The sequence below is a fragment of the Phyllostomus hastatus genome, unplaced genomic scaffold (assembly GCF_019186645.2).
Source record: "Phyllostomus hastatus isolate PE091 unplaced genomic scaffold, TTU_PhHast_1.1 phas_contig_159, whole genome shotgun sequence".
NCBI lineage: Eukaryota > Metazoa > Chordata > Mammalia > Chiroptera > Phyllostomidae > Phyllostomus > Phyllostomus hastatus.
This window is the reverse complement of record NW_025333640.1, coordinates 2,529,265-2,552,236: the sequence shown is the minus strand read 5'-3', so window position 1 is coordinate 2,552,236 and position 22,972 is coordinate 2,529,265. Positions and strand designations below refer to the sequence as shown.

General features: G+C 59.2%; 1 protein-coding gene across 2 annotated transcripts; it reads right to left on the bottom strand.

Annotated features, from left to right (window-relative positions):
- Positions 1 to 3,287: 3,287 nt before the first annotated feature.
- Positions 3,288 to 21,458, bottom strand: ZBTB7A (zinc finger and BTB domain containing 7A). Of its 2 annotated transcripts, none has more exons than XM_045830863.1 (3): positions 21,191 to 21,458; positions 10,352 to 11,634; positions 3,288 to 8,197 (listed from the first exon to the last, which is right to left on the bottom strand). In XM_045830863.1, the coding sequence occupies exons 2-3, from the start codon at positions 11,617 to 11,619 to the stop codon at positions 7,699 to 7,701; spliced, it is 1,767 nt and encodes a 588-aa protein (XP_045686819.1). In that variant the 5' UTR covers positions 11,620 to 11,634; positions 21,191 to 21,458; the 3' UTR covers positions 3,288 to 7,698. The 2 variants fall into 2 exon arrangements, with proteins under 2 accessions (XP_045686819.1, XP_045686820.1); XM_045830864.1 differs by lacking the exon at positions 21,191 to 21,458 and adding an exon at positions 19,942 to 20,257.
- Between the last annotated feature and the right edge of the window lie 1,514 nt (positions 21,459 to 22,972).

Genomic DNA, 22,972 nt, shown 5'->3' with positions numbered 1-22,972 from the left:
TGTAGAAAAAAAAGAAAAATTAAACAACCCCCCCCCACCACCACAAACTCTTACAAACAAGGTAAGGCACCCATACAGCTGCTTCCCCAGCTGGAGTCAGAGCCCATAAAAGGGGTGGGCAGGACACTGCACCCTCTTGGGTGCCCCGCCTTTCCAATGACCATTCCAGCTGGTGCAGAGGGACCTGGGGTTGGTGGGGCAGCAGGGAGGACTGAGGCGGCAGCCACAACTTGGACATTTCATCTCTTTCTTTGCTTTTCTTCTCTCTGCGAACTGTCCTCTCGCCCAGAGACCCTGGAATGGGCCTCTGAGCAGTGAGCTTTTTAGCCAAGAAGCCATGGAGTGGGTTGGGGCGGGGAGAGGGGCAGTGGGGGGCATGGGCTGGTGGGTGGGGTCTCGGGTGGGCTAGGGAGGGTTTAGCCACAGATGTGTTGTATTTTTGAAAGTGCAATAACTTGGTATTTTGAAGACCCAGCATGTGGCCAGGACCCCCTTCAAGGTGGGGGCTTCAGGGTGTGGCACCGTGTGGCGTGGGGGGTCTCAGTTTTTTAGCCAGCTACCTCTGTATCTCCGATTCAGGTTAACTTCCCTACGGAACAGCTCAGATGTCCACAGGTGCCGCCGCCGGGAAGGTGGCCACCTCCAAGGGGCAGCAGGAACTCCTGCCCCGTCCTCTTGATTTTGGGGTGGTTCCTTCCCCTCTTCTTGCTCTTGGGTTTTCCGACGGGTACGAGGCCTGCCCTGCACCCCCACCCCTCCCTGCCCCCGGAGCCTCATACTCGTCTTCCAACAGGACTGGGCTGAGGGCCACCCTTCAGCAGCCTGATTGGCCTCGGGGGTCCAGCAACCACGGGGCTTCCGTAGCCCACCCCAGATGCCTCCAGGGACTCATGGCTGGGTGCTTGCCCTACCACCCAACATCCTTGCCCCCTCGGAGGCCACGCTTCCCCAGACCACCTCTGCCTGCCCTTCTCTTCTGCTTTTTTTCTTCCCTGCCCTTCCCCTCTCTCCCCTCAGCCCTTGAATAATTTTCCTTTGTGTAAACAGAACTCTACTAGTCAGGAAGCAATATCATTTCAGGTCTAAAGACAAAAGGGACATAAATCTGGTTGAGGGCAAATTCAATTTTACTGTATAAACTCAGTTGCGCAGTCCAGCCCCTCTCCATCAGCACTGGCAGCTGAGGGCCGCTGTTTTCTAATATTTGTATTCTAATTTAATTGTTTTTTAAAAACAAAAATAAAATGGTCAAGGTGAAGCCACCAAGGCATCCACTTCTCTGTGCGTCTGAGGTGTCAGCTGGGGATGAGGGGACCAAAGGACCAAAACACCTCCCGTCCGCAGTTCTCTTTCCCTTGTGCTGTGTGTTTAGGGCTCAACAGGCGCCACGTTTAGTCAAATGAGGGAGACAGCACTCCGAACTGCCTGGCCCAGTGTCCATCTGCTGGACCTGGCGACGCATTCAGCGCCTAAAAAAATGCTCAGTATCATGTCACCAGAGAAATGCAAATCACAACCACTAGGAGAGCTAGAATCAAGGACAGTGAATGACCAGTGCTGGCGAGGACAAGGAGGACCTGGGACCACAGGATGGTGCGGCTGCTGTGGTAACAGGCAATTCCAAAATCTCAAAACGTGGAGTTGCCATCCAACCCAGCAGTTCCACCCAGGGAAAATGTGAAAACCTATCTTCTCATGAAAAGTGCAGGAATCTTCCTAGCAGCTTTATGATAGCTAAAAGGTGGGAACAAGCCCAGTGTCCTATCAGTTAAAAAGATAAAATGTGGCCCATCTACACACTGGACTATTATTTGGCCATAAAAAGGAGCAAAGCACTGACACTCACTACATTGTGGGTGGACCTTGGAAACGATGGTCAGTGAGAGGAGCCAGACACAAATGGCCACACAGTGTGTGTCCCCATGTATGTGACATGTGAACAGGCGAATCCACAGAGGCAGGAAGTGGGTCGGTGAGTGTCAGGGGCTGGGGGAGGTGGGTGGAGAGGGACTGCCAATGGGGACGGGGCTTGTTTTGGCGGTGACGGAGTGTTCTGAAACTAGACAGTGATGATGGCTGCACAACCCTTCAGTGTGCTACCGCCTCTGGTTTTACAGGGTGAACTGTATTGTGCAGGATAACTCAGACACTAAGGCCTCTCCCTCAGGGGAGGGCATGCGGGAGTGTGACTGAAGAGGCCTCGTGAATGCAGTGGCTGCTGGACCTTCGTCCATCGCTGCCCTGATCAGAGGCCTCCATTCCCCCTGTGGCTGCTCAGGTCCCCGTGGTGCCTGGCTGTGGAACCACTGGCCCCCACCCCCACCCAGCCTGAATTGGAGTCCTGGGTTCCCGTGTCTGTCATGTGATCTTGTAAGGGCAGACCTTGCCACTGAAGGAGGACACCTGGGGCCTGTACCAAACCCTTCCCAAACCCTGCACTCGGCAGTGTGCCCTGCCTGGGACGAGGCATGGCCTACACCCTCCCTGTGGCTACTATGGAAGAGCCCACTTCCCGGAGTCCTGCTTGTCCTCTCCCAGGCCATTACCAATGGCCATCTGTGTGCTTTTGTGCCCTTCTGCCACCCGTCCCAACTTCAGGGGCTTGCTGACCTGAGCTCAACTGGGCAATAAGAGGGACGAGGGCCCTCTTCTTAGGGCTCTGGAAATGGCCATGTTGGTGACCCCAACCCAGAGATGGGGGGCTGCAGCCCACGACTTTCCTCCCCAGTGTGTGGACTCCAACCTGACTTCCTCCCTGGGTATGTACAGGAGCAGCCTGCTTAGTTTCATGATCAGGTCACTGAGGCCCAATGTGGGACTGTACCTTGGAGGTCTCTGGCAGACTTGGGGTTCCCCAGTGAAGGTCACCCTCCTCAGGGCCTCCAGCAACCTTATAGTTGGAGGTGACCAAGGAACCCACCCAGCAAGTTTTTCCTGTCTGCCCCTACTGTCCCTCGGCCCCTTCCTGGAGCCACCTACCCTCGTCTGGGGGTTTCGCCTCCGTAGGGGTGCAGGCCCCAGCACTGCCCTACACCTACCCCACCCTGGAGCCCAGAGGCTCAGTCACTGTGTCCAGGCCCCTCCCTTCCCCACTCCTCCCCCAGGCTTGGCAGGAAGGGTGAAGCTGGTGAGCACTGGGTCCTCCGAAACCCAAGTCAGGGGCCCCCAAGTGATGTAAACCAGGTGTCCAACCCACATGGAAGGGGCCCCTAAAACCCTCCCCACTCCCCAGGTTCCCTCCAACGAAACACAGAAGAACATCAAAATCAGGCAAATGAGGCAGCAGCGGTCGTAACAGGCTGCGTTTAGTGGTTTTTTTATGTACAAGAAAAATGATTTTTATGTCCGGTTTTTCATCATCTTTTGTCTTTTTGTTTTTGTTTTTATTACCTTTAAAGCTTCTCCCCCCACCCCCCAAAAGTGCATTTTTATCATTTTTTTAAATCTCCCACATTTTATAAAGACTCTCAAATACAGTCTATGGAATGTCTGTGCTCTGTGCCCCCGTCCCCCCATTCACCAGGCCTGGTCCCCCAAAGTCCAAGGCACCTTGTGTCTGGGCCTGGGTGGGGCTGGAGGGTACCTGGGCATCAGGACCCCTGGCCGTGGCCTCCAGGCAGCCCGGGCCGTGGGGTGCAGGTCTCCCCAGCCCCCTCACCTCCTGGTCCTGCCCCCCACCCCACTATGAAAATTTATATATTTAGTGCGAGCTAGTCTTAACTCTGAGGTTATGACTCCTAGGCGCCCGGGCCCCCAGGTCCTGACCCGCCCTGTGCTGGCCGACACCGCCACTCCAGGAAGGCTGCTTCCTCAGCTTAAATAACTTTTTAAAATAAAACTGCAAATATAAATATCTTTCTTTCTCAAAAAATAGGATTTTTGCTTTTTTTGTTGGTTTTTAATTTTTTTTTCCTTTCACTCTCTGTCTTGCCTCCTACAATCCTGGCCGCCTGGATGGCCTCGGTCCCAGAGGGCCCTCGCCCCTGCCTTGGTCCCCCACGTGTGACACAAACAACAGGTCTCAGTAGTGCAGACTCCCCAGAAGACCCTGGATGGGGTTAGAGGACCCTCCCTTCCCACCTGAGACCCCCCTCAGAAGGAAGCAGAGGGACAGCCCTGTAGAAACAGGGTGACAAGACGAGATGGCCACACGGGGTTCCCGGGCAGGCCGCCCGAAGGGCAGACTTTGGTATGGCCTGTTGGAGCCTGGCTGGGCGCAGGCCCGCACCCGTGCCCGGCTGGGCCTGGTCCGGCACTTTACATTCACTGGTTTTTAAATTATTTTTTTTTTTGGCCTTTTTTTTTCTTTTAATCTCAAAAGGCGGGGTCAGGGTCAGGGTAGGGGGGCTACGCAGGGAGCAGCAGCAAGGATATTTACCTTCCTCTCCAGGTCCTGCAGGCTGGAGACCACACCAGGTGGAGGCTCTAGGCCCCCAGTCCCACCACACCCGCCACCCCTGCCGCAGAGCTTGCCCCGGAGCCTCCACCTGAAGTCCCCAGCCTGGACCTCATTCTCACACACATGCGCGCACACACATCCACACAACTTCACCAAGATGATGGAAATAACAATTTCACTTTGTCTTTTTTCTTTTTTGTACCAGGCAGTTAAAAAAAACACCCCAAAAAAAGAAAACACAAAAAAACCCCAAACAACCAAACAAAAAAACTGTTTGCTGTGTCCTTTCCGACCAGTCAGCACGTTCCCCCTCAAATATTTTGTTTCCTGAAACACGAGAATTCAGCAGTATCTTTGGCAACACTTTATCACAACCTTAATTTAAAGAATAAAAATAAAATCGATCCACATCTATATACAGTATGTGATTGCGCGGAGTTGGAGGCTGGGCTGGGCGGGTAGGGGTCCCGGCTCTGGGCCCATGCAGATGCTGTGGCCCCCGGGACAGGCTGGCGGGCAGCAGAAGAGGGGTTAAGGCGGAGTGGGTGGGCAGGGCTGCGGAAGCTGGGGTTTAGTGCAATTCCCAAGGAGCTTTGTGTTAAAGTGTGCTCGGCGGGGTTCAGCCCATGCCCCCACCGTAGTCCCAGAGGCCTCGATTCCCCCAAGTCCAGTCACCCCCACTGGCCAGGACGACAGCTGTAGTTTTTCAGTTGGTTTTATTGCAAGGAGGTGTGTGGGTAGGGGGAGAGGGCTATCCCCTCAGGGAACCTCTCTGGGAGCCGGGGTAGGGTGGGGGGGACCCCTGGCCTGGGTGCTCGAGCTCTGTGCTTGACCTCCACAGACGGTCCTCTGAAGAGAGCTCTCCCCGTGATGCCGGGGTGTGACCGAGGCCACGCGGCCCTGGGCTCCCCTGCCACCCCCCTCAGGAGGGGGGGTTCCTGAGACATTTTTGTGGGGCTGAAGGGCTGGGGGAGGCCGGGAGTAGACGAAAACTATCCTGTAGAAACAATGATGAATGTTGCCTTCTTAAAAAGCTTCCCTTTAAAAAAAGAAAATGAAATAGATGAGAAGATGGGGTTTGTCACAGAGCAAAGGGGTAACGGGAGACAGGCCAGCAACTAGAGGGGGGAGCAGGGGCACCCTCCCCACCTCGGGCTTTGACGAGGAAGATCTCAGCTCAGCAGGGTGTGCCTATATACAGGGTCCCAGACTAGGCGTTGCATATGCAGAAGGGGGTGAAGGAGCCCTGGCCTCTGGCAGCGTGGTCTCCCCTGCCCTGGCCCCAGTCCGTGGCCTGTGGCTCGGTGAACACCGGGCCTCTGGGGAGCCAGAGGCTGGGGGAGGCAGGTGCCAGCCCCCAGATGACAGTCAGTGCCTTTGAGTAAAAAGAGGGGTGCCTGGGGGCATGTAAAGCCCTGGAGGAGGGGCCCCCTGTCACCCACCTCGACAGGGATGGCATACCCAAGATGGCAGCTCCTCAGTGGCCACAAGGAAAGGTGGCCATGTTGGAAGGTGGAAAGCCAGGAAGCAGCGAGGGTGGGAGGACAGCGAGGTTGAGGGGCAGGTGCAGGGGTTGGGGGGAGATTGGGTTGCTCTGGCTGGTTGGAAGGCCAGCCCTTTCCTGGGCCCATCCCTGAGCTAGGGAGTCAGTAAGGAGGGTCCCCACAGACACGGGTGGCCATTGTATGGCTAGTGGGTAACAAGACATCTCTAAATCAGAAAAAGGGGGCAGAATGGGAGGGAACGGGGGACATGGCAGAAACACAAACACCCCGCAGTCCTGCCTGCCAGGCAGAGACCCACGGCGAAGGACAGACTCCCTCAGAAGACCTCGCCCTCACCCACGGCCTTCCTGACCCCCTTCTCAGCTCGGGGAACAGAAGTGGATTCTACATCTGGTGGTGGGGTTTTTTTTATTATTTTGTACAAAAATAAATCAGCTTTTAGGAATTTCTTTTTGCGCTCTCTCTCTCTCTCTCTCTCGCTCTCTTTTATTTTTTTTTGTCTTTTCAACTTTTCATAGAAGTTGGTTGCAACTTGTAAACATGTTTTTAAATTAAGATATAGTACCCGTTCTGTTACAAAGTGCCGAGACTTCTATTTGTGGTTGGTTGGTTGGTTGTTTTTTTTTTCCTTTCATTTTGTAAAATCTTTTTATTGCTTTTGTGACACTGGAACTTCTGGACTCTTCTCTCCCCTCATCCCTGCCACCATAAGACCCTGGGTTCCCTCTGCCCTTGGCTGCCTCACCCCACAGTTGCCTGCTCCTCTGAGAAAAAGTATATATTTTTAATATATATATATCTCTCTATATATATAAATTTTGTTTTTAAGGAGGAAAAGAGGGAAAAACAATCTAAAAAGTGCTTTAAAAAATTGGGAGAAGGTTCAAGGGAGAGGTGAGGAGAGGGTAAAGACAAGTTTTAAATCTCCAAACTTTGCATGGGGGTCTAGGCGGCCTGGTCAGGGGACACAGATGGAGATGGTCGGGGCACTCTAAGCTGCGGCCTCCAGGTGCCCCACCAGTTTTAAGTGCCACGAAGGAAGGTAGCAGGAGCCCCTGGGAGCCACCTGGTACCCCCTCTTCCTGTCTTCCCCCCTTTCTCCACACCTGGAAATAAATACATTTGTGTCTCAGTGGCCAGGAGACAGAGGGGACCACAGGCAAGGATGGGAGGCGACGAGACCATAGGGGAGATCAAGGGGGAGACCCCCACTTATTAAGTGCCCTGAGGAAGGAGGGTGGGGGGGAGGGACAGGGACCAATTTAACGTCCACTCACAGCAGACAGAAATCATTTAAGGTCTTATCTGAAAGACTCATAGAAACCAGCAAGGGGAAAAAACTAAAGCCCATCCCAGTCCTACCCTCCCCACCCCCTACAGCAGCCCACATCCCTGCCTGGGGCCTGGGGCCCTGCCCAGGTCTCAAATGGGACCCCAGACCCCATGCTGGGGGCACCTGGGGGGAGGAGGGAACTCAGAACCCTTGTGTCCCACAAACTCCAAACCAGCCCCAAAACCCACTGATGGGATGGGGGGAAGGGGAGCTGGGGGTGGAGGGCAAGAGTCCCCATGGAGGGAGAGAACATCATGAAAGAGAAAAATCTGAGAAAAGCACTATCCTAGATTCTGTGACGCTTCATATATATATATATATATATATATCTGTATATATATATATCTCGATATAGATATCTGTATATAGATAGATTTTCTTTTTGTATGGTTTTTTACGGGTGGTGGGTGATTTCTCGCTCTTTCTCTGTCTCTTGGGTTTCTGTTTTCTCTTTTTGGTTTTCAGGCGAGTCCAGCCGCAAAGCTGCCATCGGCAGGGCTCCCAGTGGCCCCATCGCCACCCCCTCTGCCAGCGCCTGCTACATTCAACCTGCCCAGGCCATCAGGGCTGGCCTCCTCCTCGTCCTCGTCCTCGTCCTTAAAGTGCTTCTCCTGGCCATTGCGCCGGGCCTCAGGGGAGCCAGGTGGGGCGGGGGCGCTGGGCGGCGCAGTGGCCCCAGGGCTGGGGTCAGGTCCCCCCAGCCCCCCGCTCCGGACACGGGGCTTGCGGCCACGGCGTGAAGGAACACCATTGCAGCCGTCCTTCTTGAGGTGTCTGTGCAGGTGGTCGGAGCGGACGAAGGTCTTGCAGCAGCTGTCGCACTGGTAGGGCCGCAGGCCCGTGTGCACACGCATGTGGTTTTTCAGGTCGTAGTTGTGGGCGAAGGCCGCCCCGCACTGCTGGCACAGGTATGGCTTCTCACCTGTGTGCTTCCTCATGTGCACCTTGAGCTTGTCCTGCCTGTGGATGGGGTGAGGGTCAGCGGGCGCTGGGTCGTGCCCCCTCCCGAGACAACCCCTTGACCCCTGCTGGCCTTGAGGTTGAAACTGTGACCCTTTTAGAAAGGCAGGCTGTGGCTAGGGGCAGTCCTGGGCAAAATGGTACAAGGGGGTACAAAGAGGCCCTCTCTTCCCTTGAAACGGTCTGAAAAGTGCCTTGGACCCTGCATGCTGTGTGGCCTTGGACAAAAGGCTAAACCTCTCTGAATTCCTCATCCTATCAACAGAAGGAAGATAACAGGCCTCCTGTCTGGGGCTCTGCCAAGTCTCCTGGGTGCCCTGCCCAGACCACTGCATGGGGCCGGGTCACAAAGGGGACAGCAGGGACTCTGACAGTGCGAGCACTACACAGAGATGTCCCGGTTGAGGCTCAGAGAAGCAAGTGACTTGCACTGAGCTGCACAGTGGGTCAGGGGCTGTGCCAAGTTGGGGTGGAGGTGGAGTCAGCTCCAGTTTCGTCACCCCAAGCCCCGGCCTGGGTAATTATAGCCCCTGCCACCACAGGCCCCGCTTACTCAACTCTTTAGTGTGACTCAGAGGGGCCCCTGGGCCTGGAGGAAGGGGTGGGGGCTGGGGACCTAGGTCAGGGACAGAAAGAAGCCAGGTGGGCTCGTGGGAGAAGAGAGACCTGGCCTGGTGCCTCTCTGTGCCTCAGTTTCCCTGACTTGCAAATGGGATCAGCCCTGGGTTAGGAGTGGGGTGGCCAAAAGAACTCCAGGTCGGGATGAAACAGCCTGAGGTCCGTGGTGGGGGTCACAGGTCAGCCTGCTCCCCTCTCCAGACCCTGGCTTGCTATGCCCTCACCAGGCTGTTCCTCACAGGCCAGAGACCCCTGAGGGCAAGGCCCACAGTCAACTCCATACCCGCATCTGGAGAAGCAGGGAGCCCCTAAAACTACCAGAACCACAATCTCACCAAAGAGGTGGGCCAGGCCACCAACTACACTGCCCGCCTTCCTGGTGTGTCCTTTGCCCCTGCCTGGCACTCTAGATCCCTGAAATCCAGGCCACACCCTCCTCTCCTGGCCTGCTGGGGAAGGGGCTAGGGGTCAGCCCCCCCGGCCCTGTCCCCATGAGGCAGAGCTGGGAAGCTGGGACAATGGCTTCTTTCTTCAGTATGGGTAGGTGTGGCTGGGGGAACCCCGGGGTGGGTGGGGGTAGGGGGTGGTGCTGAGTCACCCAGCCTGGCCAGGCCCCTGCACGTCAGCCCCTACCCCCACTAGGCTGGCCAGCAAGGCCCAGCCGGCTACCTCTAGGCTTCTAAGGCCGAATCACAAATTTTCCCCAGCCTAGCCCAGCCCCAAACTCCCGCCCCAGGACCAAGCCCTGTGGCTCTTGTGCCAATTTCCCTCCCCTGGGTGATTCTCCAAGCTGAACTGGTCTCAGAACCTTTGCACTGGCTGCTCTTCTGCCCTTCCCTTTCCCCACAACTCCCTCCCTCCCCTCCTCCTTCAGGTCTCAGCTCTGCTCACAGCAGCACCCACGGCCATCCCCTTGTTCTCGCTCTTCTCCTCCCTAGCGTGTTCCACCAGCTAGTGTTATCAATTCTGCGGTTCTATCTCACACATGCTCCGTCGCCCCCATGGGGATTTTCGGGCTGTCTATTTTTGCATCCACAGCACCTAGATCAGGGCCTGGCACCCAGCAGGTACAAAAATGTTGGCTGAATGAAGTTAGTTCCCAGGCTCACAGGAGACATAAAGTGACTCAAACAACCAGAGCTCTCGGCTTCCTACTGGGCTGTGGGCCTTTCCCAAAGCAAAAATTCGCCCCCTGAAGAACTAGACATGGGAAAAAGAAGAGCAAATGCTGGTGTTCTTCCTTCCAGCCTCCCACAGCACCACCTGGCACGTTTTAGATTCTGTGTGGTCATCTGGTTTAGTGCCTGCACTCTCCCCACCCAAAGGACTCTCTCAAGGGGCACGTGGGGGGGTGTCCTGAAATGAAGGTGTCATTCCAGGGCAGGGCAGCACTGCCTTTGTCCACAGAGGCTGTGTGTGTGTGTGTGTGTGTGTGTGTGTGTACACGAGGGAGTTCACACGTGGCTACAGTTTGGGCAAAGAACCCAGGAAGCCCACCACCACCCTCAGCCCCCTGCCACAGTGGCGCAGGCTCACCTGGTGAACCGGACCTTGCAGATGTTGCACTCGTAAGGCTTCTCACCGGTGTGCGTCCGGATATGCCGCGGCAGCTTGCCAGCGCCCTGGATGACCTTCTCACAGATGGGGCACTTCTGGAAGGCCTTGGCCCGGATCTTCTTCTCCACCTTCTGCGACCACGCTGGGTAGACGTCACTCTCATGGGTACTGCTGAAGTACTTCAGGTAGTAGTCCACGACCCCCTTGTCGTCTGCCCTTGATTCCTCATCACTGTCCCCCGCTGCTGCCGACCCCGCCCGGCCCACCGACGACATCATCTGCTGTAGCAGGGTGCTGGCCGCAAGCCCGTCTGCATCAGTCCCTTCGCCGTCCTCACCCTCAGCTGTTCCCGACAGGAAGCCGGGAGAGTCTCCTGGCTCCGGGGCTGCCTCTGACAGTGAGGCTACCTCCTCCTCCCCACCCCGGCCATAGTGACCGTTCTGCGTGGCAGCAGCCGTTGGGGCCACGGGGGGTGGAAAGAGGCCCCCGGTTGGGTTGTCCTCATCCCGCTCTGGCCACAGGCCCGGGTTGCTGTCGCCCTCGTCTCCATCCCCAGCTGGAGGCCGTTCAGCCGGGGGGCCAGGCCCATAGAAGTCCAAGCCATTGCAGTCACCGGCAGCCACAGCAGCCACAGCGGCGGCCATGGCCTCCTTGGTGGCATCCAGGTCATCATCGGATGGGCCAAAGGCAGACCATGGGAAGTTTGCGGCGGCGGCAGCTGCAGAGGGGGGCAGACTGTTCATGGGGTTACTCTGGAAGAACTCGAGGTACTCCTTGGCGCGGAGGAGATTTCGCTGATCAATTTGATCTACCATGTCCAGCTGCCCGGTGTCGGTGCCCACATCAGCTGCCAGGATCTGCCTGTCCAGGAGATCAGCGCAGACGTGGCTCACAGCAGGGATCTCCAACAGTCGGGCGGCACTGAGGATGTCACCCACGTTGGCTGTGCTGACAGTCAGCGTGGCCGTATAGGCAAAGTCCATGAGGGCCGTGAGCGCCTCGGCACTGACAAAGTCGATCTCGTACACGTTCTGCTGGTCTACCACAGCGCCCGACGTGAACAGCTTCTTGAAGTACTGGCTACAGGCTGCCAGCACTGAGCGGTGTGTGGGAAACTCTCGGCCCTCCACCAGGATCACCACGTCACACAGCAGGCCTTGCGTCCGCTGCTCGTTGAGCCCACTCAGAATGTCACTGCTGTGGTCGGGGAACGGAATCCCAATGGGGCCGTCCACGCCGCCAGCCATCTTCTGCGCCGAGACCTGTAGCACCAAGGAAGAAGGGGTGGTTGAGTATGGGGGGACACCACCAGGGTTTGAGACCCACGGAGTAGTGCCCCACCTTGCCCTCCCAGCCTCAGTTTCCCCAGGTGTGCACCAGGGCAGTCCATATCTGGTTCTGCATTGGACTGCAGAATGTGAGATTGTGCTGGCAAAACCCACTGTGGGTGCTTAAGAGATGAAGGTTGGCACCCACCCCTCCGCCAGAGGGCTCACAGAAGTGCCCATCCAAAGGGCAATTTGTGGTGATGAAGGAACATATAGTAGGTGCTCGAAAAAAGCCCCGACACAGGCTGTTTCTTAGTGACTCTTAGCTCAGCCTTCTACCCACACCCTCCCTAGGAGGCCACGGTGGTGATCTTCCCAAGGCTCCTACGGTGTGCTGTCATGCCTAGCCCCCTGCATTCCCACAGGCAGCACCGTCTCTACTGCAGAAATGAGAAGACAAGGCTCAGGGAGAGCAACCCGTGTGCCCAAGGCCCCATAGCAGTACCCCAGCTAAATCCAGGGCGTCTGACCTGAGGGCTAGTACGCAGCTAGCCTGGCCGTCTATCCCCACCAGGCCTCTCTGACACATAGTGCAGCCTCAGGGCGAGATCTAGTTCTCTTGGGGTGCTCTTGAGACAGTAGGCAGGGGCAAGGCAGAGATACAGAAATCCAGCTGGTGTCACTGGGACTATGGGTTTGCCTTGGCACAGTATGGCAATGACTCTGAAGGACAAACCCCTTTCTGTCCCACTGGAGCCCCCAGGACTCAGCATGGCCCTGCGAGGGAGTAACGGGGGAAACCAGGCTACCACCTGACACTCCTTTCCCCTGCCACCCCGGCCAACTCTGTCAAGGAGAAGCCTCCTGCCTGCCCAGCCCTCTCCAATTTTCAGCACCTGTCTCCACTGTGCAGCCAGGACAAGGCCCTGTCAATTTCCAGGCCTCAATCTCCCCATCTGTCAAATGGGCAGAGGCCGTTGGAAGAGCCAGGCCACTGAGAACTGTCTGTCCCACCCCTCTCCCCACCCCTCCTTTTTTCCGCCTTCTCCTGGGCTGTGACTCATCCACCCACTGGGCGCTTGTGCAACCCTCTGGCTCCTGTCCCCACCCCTCCACCCTCTCTGGGGAGCCCCCGGCTGTCCCAAGCCACCCAACACAACCCACATTCCTCCAGGCCCAACCAGTCAGCTCTTGGGCCAGAGCTCCTGGAAGGCAGACAACAAGCCAAGTTGGGCCTTCCTTAGCCTCCCAAGGACCCCAGGACATACCCCCCACCCCCTCCCAGCCAAGTGGCCCAGCCCAGCACAAGGCCAGGACAGGACTGTGCAGATCCAAGGCCGCCCAGCCAAGAGTGGGATTCAGGTGGTCAGCCTGGCAAGTGAGCCCGGGGTTGGTGCAGCCCAGCACAAGGCCAGGACGGGACTGTGCTGACCCAGGGCCACCCTGGGAGTGGGGTCCAGGTCTTTGGGCTGACACAGAGGCCTGTGTGCAGCAGGGCAGGTAGGCAGGCACTACACTTCCCAGGATGTCTCTCTAAGGCCTGCCCTCTTTCCCAAAGACTGCACCAGCTGCTCCACTCCCGGCGGCGGCTCACCCCTGTTCCGTCAGCCCTCAGTGGGCGGGGGGGCGCACGAACGCACATGCAAGGAGTCGGGGGTCAGCTCAGCTGTGGCTGCTGGGAGCAGGAGGATGGAGGTCGACCCCATCTGAGGCTCCCATCTGAGGCTCGGCCATCGAAGAGCTCCCTGTGGCAGCTTCCACCCCCTGCTACCATCTGCCGTCTGGCCCCTGGCTCTATGGAGTAAGTGGGCAGATGGGGCTCTGGATCAGACGGGCCTTGGCCCCTCCTCATCTGCCCCTCCCCATCCAGGCCACTAATGCAACAAGATGGCTACCCTGGCCCTGCTTGCCATTGTCCCCCAGGTGCCTCTAAGTTCCCCTTGGACCTTGAGCTGTCTCCAGCTGCCTCAAGGTTGGGACCTGAAATAGTTCAGGTGACTCACCCCCACCCATGACCACCCTCCCATGAGCAACTGAGAGCACCAGGCCAGGGGGCTGGCACAGCCCTACTTCAAGTGTTAAGATGCCCAGGCCTCCACTTTGCCGGAAGCCAACCAGCTGGAAAGGAGCAAGCTTGGGCTCTAAGCCTGACATGGGGCACTGGTCTCCACCAGCTGGGTATAGTGGGCCACGTGCAAAGGACCTGAGTGTCCATGTCCCTGTCCCCTCCCAGAAGGAGACTCTATTTCTCCAGATAACCATCAGACTCCTTCCTCAAAGGGCAAGGTCTAGGGATGTGCCAGCTGAGAAAAGTCCTCATGAGAGAAGCAGGATCCCCCATTTTACAGATGAGAAAACCAAGGCTAAGAGACTTATGGAATCCCACCCAAGGGTACTATCAAGGTTGATCCATGGGTTCTGGGGTCCAAGAGCTGATAAGAGGTGAGAGGCTGGCTCCCCACCCACCCTTGCCCTGGAAACTAAACTGGCTCTGCAGACACCTAACCCACATTCTCCCCAGGAACACATCCCTCCTGCCTGCCAGGCCCAGGCCCAGCACCCCCACCTGGGCCTCTCAAGGCTCTCTCTCTAATAAGAAGGTGGGCACCACCTAAGCCTATTAGGTGGGAAAAGGAATAGGGCTGAGCCCTCTTGGTGGGTCAGGTGGGGCCTGGAAGTAAAACACCCACTGTGTGCCCTGGCACCAGACACCTAGCAAGTACCCCATAAGTAGCAGTTTCCTTGGTAGTGGCAAGCCAACAAAACTCTTCCAGGAAGCCCCTTCCCCTCAACAGCCAGTGCTAGGATCCCCTGAGCTCAGGCCCACACCCACCTGTGTTCATCACAACTCCATCCCCCAGATCACCTGCCCTGGGGCCTCTGAGTTGATTTGGCAGGCCTAGGGGCGGGCCTTGGTAGGCTCCTCCTGAGCGAGAGGTGGGGTGCCCTCCTCCCTATGGGCCACTCATAGGCCCTTCTGCTGGGCCCTCCCTTGGGTGGCGCATAGTAGGAACACAGCATTCAACCAGATGAAAGCTACAGCTGTTGAGAACCCACACCCAGCCCCACCCACTGCTAGCCGACACACACAGGACCATGGGACAGTGCTGGTCCCACCTCCCATCTAACCTAGGATCACTTGCTGGAGCTTCTTTCCAAGGAGGCAGGACCCAGGCTGGCTTTCAGTCCTCCATGGGGGCCTCCTCTGTACCTGGGAATTTTCAGAAGCTAACCAGGCACCTTCATTTCATCCTCTCCACTATAAAACTCTGGCCTTACAGATGAGAGGCTTGGAGAGATGGCCAGACCAGCTGGTGGGGATTCAGACTCTCTGACCTGAAGCAGCCTGAGCTGATGCCACTCAACTGCTAGGCCACCAGGGTGAGGTCAAGAATGCCTTGACCTGGTCCCAGAAGCAGCAGGTGTCACCCAGGAAGGACCCTGAGATCACAGGAAGGGTATGCTGGGCATTGGAACAGTAGAGGCAAAGGCCTGAAGGCAGGTACCTAGGAGAAGGGACCCAAGGAAGGAGTAGACTTTCCAAAGTCAGGCACAAGGTGAGGGTTGGGACTGGGCCTCCTCCTCCCACCCACACTACTCAGGTAATTGCCACCCAAAGTCGTTCTGGAGGAATGTCTAAGACAGGGACAGCTCCACAAGGGGTCAAGGCCCCTGTACCCACAAAGAATATGAAAAGAAACCAAAGAGACATTAAATACCAACTATGTGTCACACATGGGCAGCCCAGATCCAAACCCCAGCTCCTCCACTTCTGAGCTGGGTGACCTTGGGCAAGAGGGAGCGCCTCTCTGTGCCTGTTTCCTCAGGGGTCATGACAGTGGCAAGGGGGCTGGGGGTTCTCTAAGTCCAGAGTCCTACTCTTACCCATTCAGCAAATGTTGCCTGGGGACCTACTGTGTGCTAGTGTGTCCCCAACAAGGCTGTTCACCTCTCCCCTTGTGGATGAGGGATTTTTTGAACTTCACCACCTACTGTGCCAAGGAAGTGGGTTGTGGTGTACAAGGAAGAAGCCAGGGGAGTGAAACCAGGCCCAGAGAGGGTGGGCAGCTGGCCCAAGGTCACACAGCAAGTCTGGTATCCAGGTTCAGCTGCCAGGCCCACGCCCGGCTGCCCCCGTCACCTCCCAGGCACACAGCCTGTGTTGCAAGGTTGGTCCTGACGGGTTACCCTACCCTGACTTGGTGCCAATCCCCGCCTGGCCCAATCTCTGGACAAGGGTTTAATGGGACAGGAATTCAGTGTCCCGATTGAGGGGGTGGGCACCAAAGGCTCAGGGTGACTGCTGGCTGCCCATCGCCAGCCCTCCCCCTGTCCTCACAGGCCTCCCTCTGGCCAGAAATCAGCAAACAGGCCCTCGGCCATTTTATGTGTCCATTTATTGCCCTAAATGGGGAGGGGCTTCCTGCCCCAGCCTTAAAGGGCCAGAGGCAGGAAGACTGCAAGCCCAGTGGGAAGTGTGTGTGTTGCGGGGGGTGAGGGTGAGGGGATGAGGTCATGGGGATCCTGCTGACCCCCAACTCATGGGTGGGGCTCGGGCTCACCCTGTTCCCACGCTGTGAGTGCTGTCATGCGCCAGGAAGTACAGCCCAAGACTGGGTTCCATGAGGAAGCCCCGGGAAGAGAGCCATTCAGGGTGAGGTGGAAGGAATGAGCTTCTCGTCACTGAAGTAAGCAAAGCCAGGATTCGAAGAATCCCATCACTGTCTACCCTGCCCTTGCTCAGGCTGCACCTGCTTACCCTACTTCTCCCAGATGCCCATGGGAGGTCTGGGCGACCTCTAGGAGTCCTGCTTCTCTCTGCCTCCAGACCTCTCCCTCCCTCCCCTGAGGCCTGCTTGTCACCTGGAGCGCTGGCACAACCCCCACCTCCACCCCCAGCCTGAGTAGGTGGAGGGCTCTGCCTGGAAACTGCAAAGGGGTACTCAGCCTCTTGCCTGAGTAGGTAGGGGCCCACTGGGGCCCCAGTGTCCTGTGCCCATAAATCTGGCCCGTTCCCTCCTATCGAACATATCCCAATGGGAGATGGGACCAGGCCTTGTTTTCCAGTTAAACCAGAAAGATGTGGGTGGGGATGCTTCTACTCAGTGGCCGTCCACAGCCTGCTGGGAGGACAGATGGAGGGGCTGGTCCTTTGGCCACGCTCCTAAGGAGTGCCAGATTCTCCAGGTGGCACCTGCACTTTGGTGCTCCAAGCTTGGGCCTCGGGCCCTAAGGGCAACAGAGGTCTGATCTCGATCATCTCCACATCTGTTCTCACAGCTCTGGGAGGCAGGGTCTGTAATTGAGGCCCCATTTTACAGGTCAGAAAACTAAAGGAAAGTGACTCGCCCAGGTTTACACAGCAGAGCCAGATTTGAACACAGGCCACCTGGCTCCGTCCTGCCTAACTAGTCCTCCCAGGGCGCCTTCCCCTTCCCCCACACACTGCTCCCAGGTACCAGCAGGTGACTAAATCCCCCACCCTGGGGGCCTTGTGGCTGAGGACAGCTTATTCCCACACCCCCTCAGAGCTGCCTTATGATGGCCTAAAAAAGGGAGGCTTGCCAGAGGTCACCCAGGGCACCCAGGGCAGGGCTGGAGTCCAGCCAACACCTCTGAATTCAGGGGAGGGGCCCTGACCCCAAGGGGCACCAGCACAGGAGTGCAGGAGGGGCTCCCACAGACCCTGACACTGCACTGCAGTGGCTCAACAAACATTCCTGAGGATTCACTGAAGAAATCCTCACAATGACATTTCTAGGCTGAAGGTAATCTCCCCATTGTGCTGATGGGAAAATTCAAGGTGGCAGGGCAAAGTGACCTCCCTCAGCGGACCTCAGGTGGAGACAAGGGCCGGGCTGGGACTGAACCACAGTGGCCCCCACCCAAGCTTGTTCCTCTGGTCCCCCACTGCCTAGGGCTATTGCAGAGCAGTTCACGGTCTCTCAGGTACCCAGCCAGCACACACTCCAGCATAGTCCCTGCTGCACTCCGAGCAGACCTAGGTGTTTCCTCCACGAAAAGAAAGGAGAAAACAGGCAGATCTGCAGGCACCACCCAGAGGGACCCTACAACAAGCCCATGTTCCAGAGGAAGCAGGAGACAACACTTGGGCTTCAAGAAGCCAGAAGGCATATCCAAGGTCACGAAGCAAGTGCGCTGGTGCTGGAAAGCCCAGCAGCTACCCTCCTAGGACTGGCTCAGCTTCAGAGGGGCTGGCCCTGAGTCCTACCTTCTTGTGAGGTGACCTCCTCAGGTGTAATGGGTCATAAAACCCAGAGCCCTGCCCATCTCTGGTGGCCAAGGTGCCAAGGTGCAGGGCTGTGGCTTGGGGGCGGGGGAGCAAGAAAGGGCGTCAAAGGCCTTAAAGGTGCCTACCAGGGAAGGCTGGAAAACAGAGCTGTGGCTCATGCTGTGTGACCTTGGGTACCTCAGGCCCTCTCTGAGCCCCACTATTCTCTTTGGGTAAAGAGTTTAATAAGTCCCAGGGAGGCTCTATTTGGCCAACAGGCACCTGCTGTCAACCTCCTCGCCCTGTGGAAGACAGGTGGGCAGGTGTCCCTTGGGTAGGACACAGGGAGGACTTTGAACAAGGCCACAGGGGAAGGCAGACCACAGGGGTCAGGCACAGCTTTAGCTGGGCGACCTTGGGCTGCTCTCTGCTTCCCCCAGGCCTCAGTCTCCCCTGCCAAACAAGGCATCCACTCTGAGGTTTGCCTTAAGTCCTTGAGTTCCAGCACTCATGTTCAGTCTCCCCTCTAGGCCTCAGTTTCCTCAAATGTTGATGGGGACTACCACCAGCCTGACCCGGCTGTGGGTCAGAGGGCCCCAGGAAAGAAGGGAAGTAAAAAAGCAAACACAGGATTTGCTGCTGCCCTGGAACCTTCCCCACTGGACAAAGGCTGAGCTCTGCTGGGCCTCAATCTCCCACACAGAGAAAGGGATGCATCAACTCCCTGCAGCCACCCAGGCAGCTTCTCCCAGGGCCTCTGCTGAGAGTTGTGTGGCTCCTGGCACAGCCTGGGTGCTGACTGGCCACTAGGCAGCCAATCAGAATTGAACAATAAATACCCCCCCAAAGTGGCCCACGAATTAAAATTTCAGTGTCCCCGATGGCTCTTCTTTCTTCATTAGGCATGCGGATCCCAGGGCTTCGCTCTTCTAGCCATCGGCTCCTGCCGCACCCCCCCCCCCCCCCCCCGCTCTTATCCCCCAGGCTCTGGTCTCCACAGCGATGGCTGGCGGTAAACAGAGACCCGAACCCAGCTGATAAGTGCCTGGCAAGCTCTAGGGGGCATGGCCTAGGGGCCCCACCCAGGGTGGTCCTGGGGGGCAAAGTCCTCCCCCACCCCCGCCCTGGCCTGGAGCAGCAGGGCCCAGCCTGGACTATCAGGACCTCTCCCAAGACCAGCTCTGCCAATAGGAAGTAACTGGCTGGTCCTGGGGAGGCCCCCACCCCAGTGTGGGAGCGGCACACTCTGGGTTACGCCCTGGCCCTGTTGGGGGGGGGGGGGTTATGGAATCCTAGACGTCCTCTCCCTCTCTTAGGCCAACCTGCACATGGAGGCAGCTGGCAGGGAAAGGGGAAGCAAACCAGGCCTGCCACCCATGGGTGAGCCAGGTGGGCACACCCGGGGAAGGGGCGCCAACAGCTCTCTCACTTCCGCCACCTGGCTAGGGGGAAAGAGGAGTTGCCTGCCTCCCCCTTGCCGATCTCCCAACTGCTGGCTGCATTCCCCAAACATTTAGTAGGTGCCCACTGGGTGTCCCGGCCTGGGTGACAGTATTCTCTTGCTGCGGTCCACCAGGCTCCCCAGCAAGCGCGGGCAGTGCCTCCCAGAACCCGCAAAGGCCTGAGCCCAGGGATGCGGGGGGTGGGAGGACACCCAGCTCTAGCACTTGGCTCAGGCCCCTGCCTGGTTCCCAGGCCCCTCGCTGGGGAGGGAGGTAGAGTGAGAGAGGGAGCTAGATCCCACCAGGTCACCCCTCCTCTGCCCGGGCTCAGGGTTCGCACGTGGTGGTGGCGTCAAGGGAAAGGAGGGGGGTCCGGGCCAGAGGAGACAGGGTCACGCGCTTTGGGGGCGCGGGCAGTGCATAGGCGTGCTTTCTGCCCCCTTTCCCAGGGCCGGGGCAGTGCAGCCGCGCGGGCAGGCCGAGGGGCCAAGCCGGTCCCCCCACCCAGGGATGAGTCAGGCCCGGGCAGGAGCAGGAAGCGGCCCCCTCCCCCGCGCCGGCCGCAGCGCGCGGCCCCCGCCCCGGCCTGCGGGCCCCCGCCGCACCGCCCGAGCGGGGGGTTCCTACCTCCTTCCCAGGTCAGCGGCGAGGGGGCCCGGCCCCGGCGGCGGCGGTGGCGGCGGCTGGGCAGGCTTCCTCCGAGGGGCCAGGAGACGGCAGTGAGCCTGGCCCCGCGCCACCCCCCGCCGCCGGCGGCCAATCCCCACCCGGACTGGGGGGAGGGTGATGCAAATTACCCCGGATCTGGGTCCGCCCGCCCGCCTCCCCCACGCCCGGGCCCGGCCTGCAGTAGGCCGCGCATCCCCGGGCTCGCCTGCGCCGCGCGGCCGCCACGGCCGCCGCCCTCCCCGGGGAACACCGAGTGGGTGACCCCCCCCTCACCGGGGCAGGGGGCCGAGGGGGGGGCTGGGGACGGTTACACAACCAGGCAGGGAGGGGCCCCGGGGCGGGAAGGGGGCCGGCCCGCGGGCCGCGCAGCCGGAAGCCGGGGACAGCCACCGGCCCCCGGCGAGGGGAGCCTGGCTTCAGGCCCCGCCCCGGAGCCTGCTGGGTCTGCCCCAGCACCGCACCGCGCGATCCACCAGCGTCCATTGGCTCGCCGGCCCGCCGCTCACCGCCCCTCCTCCGCACCGCCCCTACTCGCGGGCCGCGGACGGCCGCCGCCGCCACGCATCCTGGGACTTGTAGTATGAGCCGCCTGCCGTCTACCTACCGCAAGTGGCAGGAAGACTACGACGCCCAGAAGACCCTGCGGGCATGCCCGCCCACCCGGACACCCCACCCCTCCCCCCTCCTCAGCAAAGCCCCCCTCCCTGTTTTTCAGCCCCCTCCCCCCCGTACCCCATGGAGCTCAATCCTGGCCAACTCCAACGTATAGACGCAGCACGGAATAGGCCCCTGGGCCGAGGAGAGCGCCCCCAGTACTCAGCAACAAACTTAGCACGCGACGCGCCCCCCTTCTCCCCACGCCGGCTCCCCCCACCCTCAATGCAGCCCCGCTTCCCCTCCCCCGCTCTCCGCGCGCCTGGGAGCCCCGAAAAGCCATGCACCCGGGATTGTGGGGGGAGGCGGTTGGCGCACAAGCCCATGCACTTCGCCCCCAATTTCCCATCCCGGTGGCGCCCCCTCCCCGGGCTCGGGATCCCGGGCGCCTGGAGCCTCCAAGCAGCTGCCAACCACCCCCTCCTCTTAAACTTGCGGAACGTCCCTGGGTCCTCGGATCTCCCCTTCCCGAGAGGGCAGGGGTGGGCGCAGAGCCCCCGGCTTGTCCCCACCCTGTACCCTGTGCTAGGGGCCGCGCCTGGCGCTGACTTACCTCGCGGGGCCGGGCCGGGGCCGGGCCGGGCCGGGGCGCACGGGGCCGGGGCCCGGAGTTCGGACTACGCTCTTCAGCCGCTCGCCTCCGGGGTCCGCGTCTCGCTCTCTCCCTCGCTCGCCCTCCCCTCGTCTCTCCCTCGCTCCGGCGGCGGCGGCGTCACTGCCCCTACAGTAACTGTACAGTACAGCCAAAGCCCCGTATGATGCTCGCGACTCCCTTCCTGGTTTCTCCGAGGGCAAGAGGGGTCCTCCCTTGTCTTAAAGGTGCCGCAGCCGCCGGCCCCCCCCCCCGCCCAGCCCGCACCACCCCCCCGGCTTCGGAGGCCAGAACAGGCTCGGCAGGTCCCCTCTTGCCACGTCTCTGCCCTCCCGTGGGGTTTCGCCCGCTGCGCCGGGGAGACCGGGTTGTTATTAGGTTTTGTCAAGTTGGGGGGGGTCCAGCCCGCCCCTAGCGCGCCCCCCCCTCCTCTGACCTCTCCGCCCCACTGCGCGGCGCCGTGCCAGCTTGCCAGCTTATCTGGCCCCAGAGCTCCCCGGGGCGCGGGGGGAGCGGGCCCCCCGGGGTGGAGGGGGTGGGGGCCTCCAGATAAACAGGCCCCCAGCCTCTGCGCAGGGGAGGGTGCGGGGGGGGGGCGCGGGCTTTGCCCCCGACGCCTGGGGCGTGGCAGGCTGGCAGCGGGGGTGGGGAGGGCTGTGCGCACTGCTAGGACGGACACGGGCGTGGGTCGCGGCTGCCCGGGCAGCTGGGGTGGAGTGGGGGGCGCCAGGGTGGGGATTCTGGGCCGGCCCCTGGCCCTCCCCGGGCCTCGTTTTGTCCAACCGTAGAAGGTACCCGGGGCGGGCTTTGGGGTGACAGCTCGTGTCCGCCGGGCTCCCAGGTCCCTAAATGAAATAGTCAACCTGCCCGCCCGCGATTATATAAAGGAGTCGCCTCCGCCCGCTGCGCCAGAGGCGTAGCGGGGGAAAGGGTTGGCGAGGGGCGGGTTGGACGGTTGTTTTCCAGGCTTTCCGAGTTCCCCCACCCAACTGCGGGCTGCTGGGCGGGACAGGGACCCGGCACCGGACGCCTGGGTCCTGCGTGCCGCTCTCGAAAGGGTCTGCGTCGCTCCGGAGGGGCGGAGGTGGGGAGTGGGGAGGCGTTGGCTCAGCCAACTTTTTTTTCCCCTATTTCTCCCACTTCCTCCCCGGTCGTGGGAGAGGTCTGGCGGGGGAGGGGTAGGGGTAGGAGGGGACAGCGGTGAGAACAGTCTGACCCGGCCTCGCCGCTGCCCAATACACACAGTAGGCGCCTGAGGAAGGGCTGGCTGTTGTGATCAGCAGCTTGGGGGGCTTCAGGCCTCAGTTTCCCTTTCCTCGTTCTCTTGGACTGAGCGGGTTAGCACCTGCTTTATAGCTGACGTTTACTGAGCGCTTCTCAAGTGGCTAGCTCTGTCCGGGATTCCTTTACATCCATTCTAACATCTAATCGCATTATCATTATCATTAGTTATTTTTATTAGTTATTAGCATTATTACCACCATTACCTTACAGGCAGGAAACTTCCACTACCATAGGTGCAATGGACCCAGTCTTACTTTCTCTGACTTCAAAGCTCCCCCCCCCACCCCACCCAGCACTTTATTGCCTCTTCACACAACATGTTAAAAGCGCCTTTAAACTCCCAAACAGGTTGAAATGGCTTTTGTAATAATTTGGCTTCAAGGGGACTCCTATGAGGCCCCCAGAGGAGAAGTAATAGCCCCGCGACTGGAACCCTTAAACTCACCCCAATTAGGTGGG